At 68.3% G+C, this 13,417-nt stretch overlaps 1 protein-coding gene across 1 annotated transcript; it reads right to left on the bottom strand.

Annotated features, from left to right (window-relative positions):
- Window positions 1-3: 3 nt before the first annotated feature.
- Window positions 4-11,460, bottom strand: LOC102750455 (centrosomal protein of 170 kDa protein B; the record flags this gene model as incomplete). Its single annotated transcript, XM_081810394.1, has 11 exons — window positions 10,948-11,460; window positions 8,772-8,861; window positions 6,900-6,978; window positions 6,050-6,108; window positions 4,935-5,073; window positions 4,126-4,230; window positions 3,554-3,994; window positions 2,549-3,270; window positions 2,299-2,469; window positions 1,717-1,807; window positions 4-1,547 (listed from the first exon to the last, which is right to left on the bottom strand). Coding segments are annotated over exons 1-11 (3,504 nt in total), but the record flags the coding sequence as incomplete, so codon positions are not given.
- Window positions 11,461-13,417: the final 1,957 nt, after the last annotated feature.

The following is a 13,417-nucleotide window of genomic DNA, read 5'->3' as shown; positions in this document are numbered from 1 at the left end:
GGGTTTACGGCCAGAGCAGTACAAGTCGACGCTGCGGCCAGAGAAGCCGGCGCGGGCGGGGGCCGCCTCGGAGTCGCTGGGCCCGGTGAAGGAGCCCGCCCGCTTCCGGGGCATGGCCAGGATGTCCAAGCGCGACAGCTTCTTGGCCTGCTCGGGGTTGGCCGGGGGCCCCCGTTCGCCATCGGCAGCCTCCGTGTCCGAGGCATCCCCCAGCCGGGCCCGCCTCAGCCGGGAGGCCCGTGTGGGCCGAGGGGTGGACAGGCTGTTGGAGCGGGTCAGCACCTGCTGCACCTTCTGGGCGGAGCCACGGCCCTGCTCTTCCCGTGGAGCCGGGGACGGCGCTGCAGGTGCCGGTTTCCGGCGAGGCCCTGGCCGCCCCGCCCCAGGGGCCACGGGGGTCTCGTGGTCAGAGGTGACCGTGTCTGCGCCGGGCGGGTGGGCCAGGCCGGAGCCTCGCTCTTCGTCAGGCCAGCCCGCGGATGCCCGGGCCCCGGTGCCACATCGCACAGCCAGGCGCCTCCCCAGCTCTGCACGGCCCACGTCCGTGGGGCCCGGAGCGCGACGATGCTTGTCCGAGAGCCGCTCGCGGGCGCTGTTCGAGGAGACGCTCCCCGGGTCCTGTGCTGCTGGTGGGCACGGTGGCTTCTCCTTCTGCGGCCCCGCGGGCTGGGGACTGGTTGGGCTGGGCCCGTTCTTACCACTGAGCAGGCTGACTGTGCTCCCCGTGTCCACGTCAGAGTCCCCGGACAGGGAGTCGTCTGGCGGCCTGGGGCTGCTGCCCATCGGGCCCTCTGCCTCCTCCGTGGACTTGGAGAGCAGCCGGGCCTCCAGGGCTGCCAGGGCTGTCTCTGTCTCCTTCAGGATCAGGTGGGTGTCCTGGGGGTGCAGGTCCATGCGTGAGGCCCGGGCAGCAGCCAGGTCCTGCAGGAGGGGGTGGCTGGAGATGCGCGGAAGCTGGCCGGGCGCTGGGGGGCCACCAGCCGGCTCCTTGCTGAAGCTATCCTGTCGCACCAAGGCCGGGGCAGGGCTCTCGGGCTCTGGGGACCGCTCTGTCCGCAGCTGGATAACCATCCTCCCGCTGGAGCTGACGGAGACGCCATCCCTCGCCACCCGCCCTGGGCCGTCCACCTCCCCTACAGCCGCTGATGGCTTCCTGGGGAAGGCTGTCTCCGTGTTCTGGTCCCCAATGAAGAAAGAGGCGGGGGCTGGCTCTCCAGGGGCCCTTGGCGAGCGCCGGCCCTTCGTCCATGCTGGTCCCTCCTGGGGGCTCCTGCGTCTCTCCTCCTGCGGGCCCCCACCCAGCTCGGAGCCCCGCCCACCGTCCGACCCACTGGCATCACTGAGGCTGTCAGGCTCCAAGTCCTCCTGGCCCAAGAGGCAGCCGGCCTGCTCACTGCCCGGCTCCGGAGGCCCAGGGCCGCTCCTCTTGGTGGCCTCGAGGCCCCCAGGGCTGTCTGCGCGGTCGCTGGGCAGCTGTGGGAGTCGCCGTCGCTGGCGCACAGGCAGGGTCCCCTCCAGCTCCCCCGCTCTGTGCCCAGGGCTCTCCCCTGCAGAGACAAGGGCGGCCTGGTTGCAGCAGCCACCGGGTCTGCAGGCCCTCGGTGCGCGCCGGAAGCCTGACCCTCCTCCGGACTTGGCTGGCACGCACTCACGCCCGCGTGTCCGGTGGAAAGCCTGGGCCCACCCCCTCCCTGTGGCTGAGCCTGAACCACTCACCTGCCAGGCCTGGGTCTGAGTAGCTGTCGGCCAGGCTGGCCCAGCGGGACACCCATTTCTGACCCCCAGGGGAGCCCGGCACCGGGAGGCCCTGCGGAGCAAAGGACAAGCGTGTGTCTGCAGCAGGGAGCGGGAGGAACCCCATGGAGACCCTCACCCGTGGGGACAGCTCACTCTAACCCCTGGCCCCAAACACGCCATCTCTGGACCTGTAGCACAGCCCCCTCCCCCCCACCCAAGAAACAGCCAGGAAACCCCCCGCTGCACTCCTGAGCTTACAGAACCCCAACGTTAACTACCTAACCTGAGCCCGGGTCGGGGGCCTAGAGGCCAGCAGCGGTGGCTCGGCCCAGCCCTGCCTGTGGGCACACACCCAGGGGCCCCACTTGACTTGGGACCCGTCCTCGAGCCCTCCATACAGGGCCCCGGCCCACCTGCCAGGAGGTGGGCACACCCCTCAGGGAAGGTTCAACCCAGCCTTGTATGAGGCACCCAGCGCAGGCGAGACCATAACCTTCGAGCTCATACAGGACCCGATGATGGGGTCCCAGCACTCCCCAGGGCAGCGTGCCTCCCACTTACTTGGAGCTCCCCTTGGGGGGCTATGCCCACCGACCGGGAGGCAAACTCCTGCAGGAGCGCCATTCGCTGGGCGACCCCGTCACTGGCCTCATCTCTGTCCCCTCTGATGACCGGACGGAAGGTGGCCGAGGATACCCTGGAGAGCTCAGGAGACTCAAGTACCCCAAAGACCTGGAAGGAGGGATGGCCAGGCCCCCGGGTCAGAGCCACGCCAACCGCGGCCAGGCCCCCAGCCCCCTGCCCTGCAGACCTGGTCGATCATCTGGCGGGCCTCCTCCACCTCCGGGTCCTGCCCCTCTGTCTCGATGGTGTAGGTCCCCGCATCGCTCAGGCTGTCGTCCTCATCCTGTTTGCGAGCCTTGCTCAGCTGGGGGTCGGCAGGGGGCGGTGGTGGGGTCGCAGGGGCCACGGGGCTGGCCCCACGGGGTGTCTCGGGGGCCGGTGACGCTGGGGATGCCTTGTCAGGGCCCGGCCGGGTGGCCGGGGAGCCCTCCCGCGGGCACTGGGCCATGAAGTCCTGGGCCAGACGGGAGCGGCGCCCCACGCTGCCAAAGGGTCGCACAGAGCCCCGGGAGGTGGGCGAGGGGCCCCCCGGGCGCTCCTCTGTCCTCTCCCGCTTGAGTGAGCTGGCCCGCTGCGGCCCCGAGCTGCCGCCTGCCCCCCGCGCCGAAGCAGGGACGCCTGAGCGGTCTCTGTCCGCCGGCCCGGGGCCTCGGCGCTTGTCGGCCTTGGGGTCCCCCGGAGGGGTGTGCGTGAAGGACTGGGAGCGCTTCTTGCGGGGCGTGTCCTGGTCGAAGAACTCGATGACAAAGGCCTGCTGGCTATGCAGCAGCTCCTGGGGGTCCCGCTTCATCTGTCTGTGCAGACGCACCTGCGTCCCGCTGCCCTCCGCGGGGACCCCGGCCGTCGCCACCGCTGCCTTGGCCGCGGGGTCCTCCGAGTCGCTCTGCGTGCCGTCCTCATGCTTGTGGCCTGGGGGTGGGGGACCCCGATGCATCAGGCCAGGGGAAAGGACGCAGCGCCCTGGGGGAGGGGAGCCCCTTCACCCCCTGCCCAGGCGGCGCCACGAGGCCGGGGACGTGGCACCCACAGCGCACGGCCCCCCGCACACGCAGCCGAGATGAGCACGGGGAACACCGGGAACACGCCCAACTGGCCCAGCCGGGGAGGCAGGTCCCTGGCAATCAATCGAGCTGCTGGGGCCCCACTGGAGGCGCAGGCGCTGTGGTGCGCTCACGGCCCGCCCGGCACTCACCCTTCAGGGTGCGGGTGTGGACGGGCAGGTCGCTCTTGGTGCTGTGGTGGCCATCCCCAGGGCCCGCCCGGCACAGCAGGCTCGGGTCGCTCCGCACCAGCCAGTCGGCCACCTTGGTCTCAGCAGACACGGCCTCCACAGGCGTGGCCTCCTGGTCTGGGGGCCGCCTCTGGCGCAGCGAGAACTTGGTGACGTGGTCCTTGATCTTCACCTTGCCGGGGCTGCAGTTGTCGAACTCGATGGTGAAGGAGGCGTGGCTCTGCACCATGGGGGCCGTGGCGGGTGCCTCGTGGGCCGGCGGCGGCGGCGGGGCCTCCTTCGTGGGGATCTCAAAGTAACTGGGCTCCCGCCTGAACGGGCAGCCCTGAGGCTCCGCCGCCGCCCGGAGGCCAGGCGTCCCTGGGAGCTCCCCGTCCGGCTGGGCCGGCTCCTTGGGCCGCTCTGGGTGGGAGGGGGGAGAAAACGTGTCCTCGGGGGCTGCAGGGTGCCGACCCCGGCCCACCCACCTCTGCCAGCACAGTCCGCTGTCTCCCCGGAACCGGCATTTCCAGCCCGGGGCCTCCGGGACCCACCTGCGTAGGGCTCCTCCTGGCGCCGGTCCTCGGGGGGGCTGCTGCTGTCGTCCTCGCCCCACCAGGAGGGCTGCCCATACAGGGGTGTGCGGTAGGCCGCCGTCTCTGCACGAGGAGAGGGAGTTCCACCCTGGGTCGCTGGGGCCCAGCACAGACGAGGAGGGGAGACCCAGGGCTGGGAAGGCGCCGGCTTCCGGAGGGGTCCTGGTGTCACGTCCCACCTCAGCCCGGGACCCTGCCCGAAGTGCTCCAACTTCACCACTCTAGGCCCATTTCCACATCTACGGTGGGTGACGCTCGCTGCCCCCAACCCGCCCAGGCCTCCCTGTGCAGGAGGCTCTCCCGGGGCCGCACGGTCCTCAGCGCCCCCACCCTGGGGCAGGCAACCCCTCCAGCCCTGGCTGAGCCCTCTGCCCCTGGAGCCTGCCTGCCACGAGGGCAGCAGGACAGGAGTCCACGGCCAGGGCAGGTCTCTCTCCAAGGTCTGCAAGTGGCTCGGGCCACAGAGGGGCGACCCTGACGGCCGGGCCCCACCACAGGCTGACCGGACCACACGGGGAGCAGGGGGGCAGCGCGCACGGGTGGGCATGTCTCGGGCTGTGCAGCTGTGGGGCGCCCGGATGCCTGAGCCCACAGGAGGGCAGGTCTGTGCTGTGAGCCCAGAGGTTGAGAGGCAGGGCGAGGGCCGTGCTGGGAGGGGAGCGCGACCCAGAGCAGGCAGATCAAGGGGAGCCACGGGGGAGGCCGGGGGGGGGGGGGCAGGCCTGTGTGCACACCCCTCCTGGGCCCCGCTGCAACACTGCCCTTACCTGCCCCTGGCCTCCGGTCCCCCCTCTCCGGCCTGGGACCCAAGGACTCGCAGTAAGGGGTGTGCTGGGGCAGCGCTTCGCCCTTCCTGGGGGCCGGGCCCTTGACGCTCACCTGCAGCTGGCTGGTATACTTCTCGTGCTGCGGGCAGGGGGGCCGGGGGTGAGGGCGGGGTCGGCCCCAGGAGGACACCCAGGGCAGCCCGCTCCCTCTTGGTCCGGAGAGGGCCAGGACTGGCCCCGCACACCATGAGGCCTCCCTCACAACACCCACGGAGGAGACATCCTGAGGCTTGAGGCTGGGGGTCCTCGCCCAAGCCTGGGGGGGGCGGTTCTCAGGACCACACAGCTTCCAGGAAGGAGCTGGGGTTTGCTTGGGGCAGGCAGCAGTCATCAGAGGTCACACGCAACCCCCCCGCCTCAGGACCCACCAGAGAAGGGTGGGACAGGCCCTGGGCCACGGGGGCAGCGGCTCGGGCCACGGGAGGTGGGAAACAGTGGTCTGTCCGAGCACACCATGGGCGTGCACGCTTGTGTGCATGCACCCATGTACGGATGCGTGTGAGTGTGTTTGTGCGTGCAGGGGCCCCCCCTGGCTGAGCTCTGCAGCTGTCAGACCCAGGCTCACACTGCCCGTGTGACTCTGGGCAGGCTGCCCACACCCCGCTTGAAAGACGGCGCTAAGGCTAGTCGCCCCCACAAGCGGCTCCCGGGTGAAGCTCTGGGCAGGGTCCCCCAGGTCGATGCTCCATGACTCCCACACAAACGAGCAGGGGAGAGGAGACGTCCCACCCACCGTGGCCCCTGACCCAGGTCCCTCCTGCCCGTTCCCAGCTACCCCCTGTGATAGCCTGATTAGGGTCCTCCTTGGCACCCCAAATGCCTCTGGGCCTCCCCTCCCGCAGCTGGGCACAGCAGCCTTCCCCTTCAGCCACCACCTGCAGCCGCATCCGCCTGGGGAAACGACTATCTTCCCCACCTGCCAGACCGGGCCGGCCTGCAGCACAGGCCAGGCCAGGCGCCACAGCCAGGCCAAGGGAGCCAGGAGGCGTGGGAGTGCTGGGCAGGAGGAGGGGTGCGGGTACGGCGGGGCCGCTTGGCCGCGTGCTGGCACTGACCCTGAGCGCCTCCTCGGGGACCTGGTGCTGCACGCGCTCCAGGACGTACATGTTGGGATGTGGCCGCAAGTTAAGGCGAACCCAGAGCAGAAGAGCCAGGATGGCCTTTGGGCAAGGGCACGGGGCCACGTGGAACAGGCATTCTCCAGAGCGAGAGGAGCAGACAGCTCCTGGGCAAGTCAGACTGACAGCCATGGAGGCTGGGCCGCCCCCACACCCGCCTGTGCTCCAGGCCCGTGTCCACGCTGCTCCAGATCACGGCACACACATGCCCTTTAACCCCTCAGCCGAAGCGCGGGCAGGGCGGGCAGGTGATGTGCCCAGGAGCCTGCCATGCACCCCAGACCTCCCCTCGGCACCGGCCTCCCAAGGATCTGGGGTCGGGAGGGCCTCAGACAGCGGCTGGGTCCACACCCACAAGCGGCTGTGCCAACACGAGACCTGGCTGAGGCGGGCAGAGAGGAGAGGACGAGCTCCTGCCACGTGTATGGGTCCCCAGGGCAACCAGGCTGCTCGGGGCGGAGGCACAGCCCCCGCTCCTGCATGCTCGAGCACAGAACGCCACGCCTGGGCGGCCTCCAGGCCACCAGGGACCCTGGGTCCCAGGGAGGGCTCACTCGCTCCTGGGACCCTGTGTGAGCTCAGACTGGGAGACGGGAAGCAGGTGCCCGTGACCAGGGCCTCTGTCGGGGGCACAGGGGCCGGGGTTCGGGCTAGAGCCCAGCCCGGGGTCATGCTGGCTACTCTGTGACGCCCATGGGCCCCAGCTGTGCCCATGGAGGCCCCTACGACTGCCAGGACAACAGGACGACTGAGGCCAGAGGGAGGGAGCACGGCCAGGAAAGGATATCGTAGCCGAATCGGATGACGTCATGGAGCTTCAGCGTGACGTACTTCTGGTCCGGGATGCGCACGTCATTCACGAAGGTCTGCGGAGGAAACAGGTGGCGGGGCCCGGCCAGCAGCAGGTGGGGCAGCGACTCTGCGGTGCCCTCCTTCATGCTGCTCTGGGCCAGCCACTGTCCCTCGGACACACGTGCACCCAGCCTCACCCCTGCAGGGACCATGGGACAGGTGACCGCCGAAGGCCTGGCCTCGTCCAGCACCCGGGACCCTGAAGTGGCAGCGGCCAAGGCACACCCGTGGGGTGGCCCCATGGCAAGGCTGGCCGGGCTGTGCGAGGCTGCCTGCTCCCCGGAAACCTCCTCCCTCCCCCAGGGGCTCTCGCTGGCTGGCTACTGGACACTGCACTCTGGCCAGATCAGGGAGAGAGCCCCACGCGCTCTGAGGGCCTTGGGGCAGGCCAGGCGACAGAGGAAAGACAGAGGGGCTCAGGCGCGGCAAATATGCCAGAGTCTGGTGGAAGGCACGAGAACCAGGGAGGACTGGTTTCAGGACAGAGGGGGGTCTCGGGGGCGGAGCAGGAGGGTGGGTCCACAGGGAGGGGTCCCAGGCCAGGGCTGGGTGGTGCAGAGACGGGGCAGCAGAGCAGGCCTGAGAGGGCTGGAACCCCGGCAAGCGCAGTCTGCACACGCTGCCGGCGATGCGGGAGTCCGTGAGCTCCTGCAAGCAGTGGAGGGCAGCAGGCCCGGCGTGGGGGCAGCCTGTCATCCCGTGCCCGTGGCTCGGTGCTGCACAGGCAGGCGAGACTTGGCCCCAACTCTGCAGACGTCACTCAGGCCTCTGAGAAGCACACACCAGGCCCATAGCCCCGGGGACCCTCTCAGAGCCCAGGCGGTCTGGGGGGCCAGTGCCCCGTGCAGCCCAGGTTGGCGGAGGGGATGCTCACTCTCCTTGCAGCCCCATTCAGGTAGGGCGACTCTGTCTGACAGGAGGGCCGACAGAAGAGGGCTTCAGGGGCAGACCCCAGCAGAGCCTGAGACCCCCCCCACCCGGGAGCCCCGCATGGGAAGTGGTGAGGAGTGCCCAGCACTCGGCAGCCTGAGGCTGCTGTGGGACCCCCCAGCTCAGGATGGAGAGCAGACCTCACGAGCTGGGGGGGACAGGGCGGAAGGCCCTCCTCGGGCAGAAGGAAACCACACACCCACACAGCCAGACACCGGACCCTGGAGGGACCCCTCACCTGACCCCCTCCCTGCTCACAAAGGAGGTCACACATCCCCCAGGACATGGTATCCCAGCAGACAGCCTCATTTCTCAGCCTGCAGGAGGCCCAATGTCTCCCACCCTCCCTAGGGCCCTCTCCCCCAGAACAGCCCTGCCCCACAGGGAGCCTCCCAAGGAGGCCATGGGGCCACTGCACCTGAAGGTGGCTTCCTCCCCACCTGAGCAGCAGATCCTGGAGGAGCTCAGGCGGGGACGGAGCAGAGGGATGTGGTCACGGAGGGGAAGGGGACCACAGCAGGTGGGCAGAGCTGGAGTGGGGCCCGGGAAGGGGACGGGGCCAACATAGAGGGTAGATCACGAAGAGGAGTGGGGTCAAGGCGGAGGAATAGGCCATGATAAGGGGCAGGGTGCAGAAGGAGCTGGGGTGGGGAAGACAGGTGGGGCTACTCTGGGGGGCGGGGTGTCATGAAGAGGGGTGTGACCATCACAAAAGGAGGCGGGGCCAGCAGACAGACAAAGGCCACGAAGGGGGCGGGGCCAGCAGAGGGCTGGGTCGTGGCAGGGGCGGGGTCATGAAGGGGTGGGGCTAGCCGAGGGGCGGGGTCACGACGGAGGCGGGGCCAGCACAGAGCACCCCCTTGCCGCTTGCACTCACCCCGTTCAGGCTTCCCAGGTCCTTCACCCAGTGCTCATCCCTGTCCTGATCGTAGTTGATGACAGCATGCTGCTTGTCCACGCTGCGGGACTGGGGACACACAGACTGCCCTCAGGGGGCCTTCCCTGCTAGGTGAGGCCCAGGAGGCAGAGGAAATCCCAGCAAGAACCCCATCCTCTACCCCACCGCACTGCCAACACCAGCCAGCTGGGCCTGGGAGCCCACAAGGTCCAGCCCACGCCCCCACACCTTGGGTGTGTGTGTCCCAGAGAGCCCACCCAGGCTTGACTCGGCCAGCTGTCCCAACCACTGGAACAGGCCACGGGGATTTGCTGAGATGCCAAGGCCAGGTCCGCCCACCCCACTGCTGCCACCCGGGCCCCTCCTTTTCTGTCCAGCCTCTGCAGCACCAACAGGCCAGTGCCCCCCCATCCCTGGGTCAGCCGTGGGAAGAGGGGGAACCTCTGGTCATCTGGGACATGCTGCTCACCCCCAAGGCCAGGTGGGGGCAGGCAGAGCCACAGGGAGGACCGCAGGGCTGGGGGGGTTCAGGGACAGGCCTTCCCCCCCACTCCTGGGCAGCGCCACAGGGGCGCAGCCTCTCCCCGGGCTGCTCACGCACGTGCAGGATGAATCTCAGACCCCACAGCTATGTGCCCGCGGGCACAGAGCTCACACGCCTCCTACGCATACCCTGCCACACACGGGCATGCTGAGCACTGCCAACCTGTCCCCGGCCCCCGACCCTCTCAAGACCCCTCCCCAGGCCGGTCACCCAGCCCCCTCACACAGTCAGCCGGAAGAACACAGACCAGTCAGCACACCTCTCCACTGCTAGGGCTCGTGGTGCAGGGGCCGGGATAGGGTCATGGGGTCACACGCTCTTCGCGGAGGCCAGCACAGGCCGCCTCCCCAGCCACGAGGCCAGCGGTCTCGGCACAGAGAGTACCAGCGCCCACCCCACACCCACTCAGCCGGACGCCCGGGGCGTCTGGGTGGCCCCTGCATCCCTCTCTGGCCACCTAAGGAGACACACGCCTGGGGACCAGCCCCTGGACAGGCCAGGAGAACCAGCCAATCTAGACGTCCAGACCTGCTAGGATGACAGCGTGGGACCCCGTGGACCTGCCAGACAGTGCCTCCACAAGACACCCAGACCTACCGCAGAGCACCTGCGTGGGAACGACAGGGCTGCGCACCTGCTCTCCGCGGCCCGCCATAGGATGGCCCCTAGCCCATGAGGTGGTGGCCCAGGACCTGAATCCCTGTGTCACCATACTACCAGGTTTCTCCGTTCCCACAGGTGAGTGCCCAGACCCTTCCTCCCCGAGGCGGCTGCCCACTTTTTCCCTGGCTTCCAGCGGCGGCCCCAGAACCCTCCCAAGGACTAGAAGCCCCTGCCCCACCCAGAGGCCCAAGGACACAGCAAGGTGGGGGTGGGGGTGGGCTCTGGTCCCTCAGCTTGGCAGATGTGCCAAGAGCCCTGGAAGGCGGATGGTCGGGGGCAGGCTCGTAGGGGCTGTGCCCTCAGCCCCAGCAGCAGCCTGCATGCTCCAGCCCTGCCCGCACTCAGAGGCCCCAGGCAGCCAGCTGGACCCCCAAGGATGCCGCCGCAGTGGGGAACCTGGGGGGAGTGGCATGAGGAGGGAATGGGCCTTCAGTCCTCTGGGAGGGAACAGGGGTGCAGGGGCGAGATCATAGAGCAGTCAGCGGTGCCAGCAGGAGCCTCCCGAACACAGAGGCCACCCCTGGGCCATCTGCCCCAGGCTGCTCGAGGGACACGGGTCAGCACTGCAGCCTGCCGTTGGCATCTGTCCTGAGGAGCCCCCAGGACAGCCTGGGGGGGCTCCCGGTGCCAACGCATCTCCCACAGCGACAGCCTCCGACCAGGTGAGTCTAAGCTCAAGACCTACTGCCTCTCCCCCCAGGCCTCACCTCTGCCCCCACCCTGAATTCCTCACCCAGAGTTGGCACCCACGGCCAGACAGCTCCGGCCACAGCCTCTTCCCTGGGTGCCAGGCACCCCATCCTCCATCAGACGCCCCTCCCTGTCCCGGATGCAGGCTGGCCCAGCGCTCACCTACCCCCAAAGCCGGCCCTGCACTGCAGCCCCCCACTGGCCCTGGCCTGGGCCTCCCCGACCCGGCACAGGCGAGGGACCCTGGCACACCCTTACCTGGGCCTCAGTCTCCCAGCTGCAGTGGGGCTGACAAGAACCAGCAGCTCTCTGGGGGAGCATGAGTGCTCAGGCTCATCACACCCCGGCCAGTGAACCGCCCCATGGGCAGCCTCGTGTCCAGCTGGCAGCTGAGAAAACAGTACTTGCAGAGGAGTCTGGGGGCTCACCTCCTCCTGCGCCCTTTCCCAAGCAGCGCCCAGGGCTCGAGATCAGGCCAGCTGCCCATCTCAGCCCTGCTGGACACCGTGGGTGCCAAAGAGCCCCCCGTCTCTGGAAAGTGAGCCTGGGGTGGGCTGTGGCCGTTGTGCCACCAGGTATCACACCACAGGGGTGCTGCTGGCCTGGGAAGGGCACTGGGCAGGGGTATACCACAGGGCTCTGGCCAGCCCCACCAGCACACAGCGCGATACGGGCCAGCCAGAGGCGGACAGGGGTAGGCAGCAGCAAGGGCACGCTGTCCGTCAGGCTCAGACCCCACCTCTGCCAAGGAGTAACCCCCTAGAGAGGCTTCTGGGCTGACCTCCCAGCCTGAACAACTCCCTCCCCCCACCCCAGGCCTCAGACCCCCAAGTCCCGGACTTAGCCCAGCCAGGCCAAACCGGACTCCTCCCTCCCTGCCCACCCGGCCCTACAGCCTTCCCCCAGGAGGGCCAGCAGCGGAGGTTCCAACTGCACCCCCTTGCCCCCAGGCACCCACTGGCCTTCCCCGTCAACCTATCCCCTGCAGCCATCTTTCTCCCATCCTCCCAGCCCCCGTCAGTCATGCCCATCACTCTTTTGCAGAAACTTCCTGAGGCTCCTGGCCAGCCTGAGAGGAAAGGCTAGCCTTGTCCCACGAGCCACGGGTCACAGAGGCCTCTCCAAACCTTCCTGCCCTGCCCTGGCCTGGCCAGCCCTCTGGCCAGACCGCTCTGTGGGTTCTGGAGATGCCATGCCCCTTCTTGGACCTGGGTCCTTCGCCAAGGACCACCACCCTCCCTGTGTCCACCTTCCCTGACCCACCCCCACCCACCCCACCAATCTTCTGGTCCTTGGACCTTGCACAGTGCCCCCCCACTTGCCCCTAGAGCCTGGGCCGCCCCCTCCAGTCCCCAGGCCCAGCCTCCACTCCCGGCCAGGGCCCTAGCACCAGGCACAGCTCCTGCAAAACCCCCTTCCCAGACTGTGGGTAGCACCAGGACTGATGGGGAGCAGGCGGAGAAGGGCTCCAGGACCAGAAACCTCCCTCCCAGCCCTGACACCCCAAGCCAGAAGCAGACCCCAGTTCCACCAGGCCCAGGAGCTCAGGGGCCGGACACCCACCCAGGGAAGATGGAGGCAGCCCTTTAGCCCTGGATTTGAGACTTCACAGGACACAAAGCAGCTGTGTCCTGCACGAAGGGAGAGATTGTGGAACAGGCGAATAAAATGACCCTAACAAACCCCAAACATATAGATATTTGAAAAAGAATCCAATTATACTCACTTTAAAAGGAACAAAGAAGTGCTTCCAAACTTTACGTGACTCCCTCCATGGAGAAAGCCCTGCCCAGGTCAGCCTGATCCTGGCAGTGGCCAAAACTCAGGGCTCTGGGCACACCCTCCCACCAGTCCGCACCCGGCATCACCCACGTCCACCGCAGATGGGCTCAGCTGGCTCGCGCAGAGGGCTCCAGGCTCAGGGCTGTGGTCTCCGCGTGAGGATGCGAGCAGACAGACCCCGGCTGCTACTCCCACAGGTCAAACCAGGCAGAAGCGGGGAAGACACCTGGGCACAAGCACAGAGGCATGCACGTGCACATACACACGTGCAGACACACCCCACACACGTGTGCACAGACACGCCCCACACGCGTGCAGACACACCCACACACGTGTGCACAGACACGCCCCCACACGCGTGCACAGATGCCCCACATGCGTGCACACACACCACACACGCGTGCACAGGGACACGCCCACACACACATGCAAGGCACACGCCCCCACACGCGTGCACAGACATGCCCCACATGCATGCACACACACCGCACACACGTGCACAGGGACACGCCCCCACACACGCGTGCACAGACACGCCCCCCACACATGCACAGGGACACGCCCCACACACGTGTGCACAGGCACACACCCCACACACGCCCCCACACACGCGTGCACGGGGGACACGCCCCCATACACACATGCAAGACACACGCTCCCACACACCAGGGACACGCCCCCACACACGCGTGCACAGACACGCCCCCACACGCGTGCAGACACACCCACACACATGTGCACAGACACGCCCCCACACGCATGCACAGACATGCCCCACATGCGTGCACACACACCACACACGCGTGCACAGGGACACGCCCACACACACATGCAAGGCACACGCCCCCACACGCGTGCACAGGGACACGCCCACACACACATGCAAGGCACACGCCCCCACATGCGTGCACAGACACGCCCCCACATGCTTGCACACACACCACAC

Source organism: Leptonychotes weddellii, unplaced genomic scaffold, assembly GCF_054177405.1.
Source record: "Leptonychotes weddellii isolate Sample4059 unplaced genomic scaffold, ASM5417740v2 HiC_scaffold_2449, whole genome shotgun sequence".
Taxonomy (NCBI): Eukaryota; Metazoa; Chordata; class Mammalia; order Carnivora; family Phocidae; genus Leptonychotes; species Leptonychotes weddellii.
The sequence above is the reverse complement of the archived record's forward strand: the minus strand, read 5'-3'. Positions and strand labels throughout refer to the sequence as shown.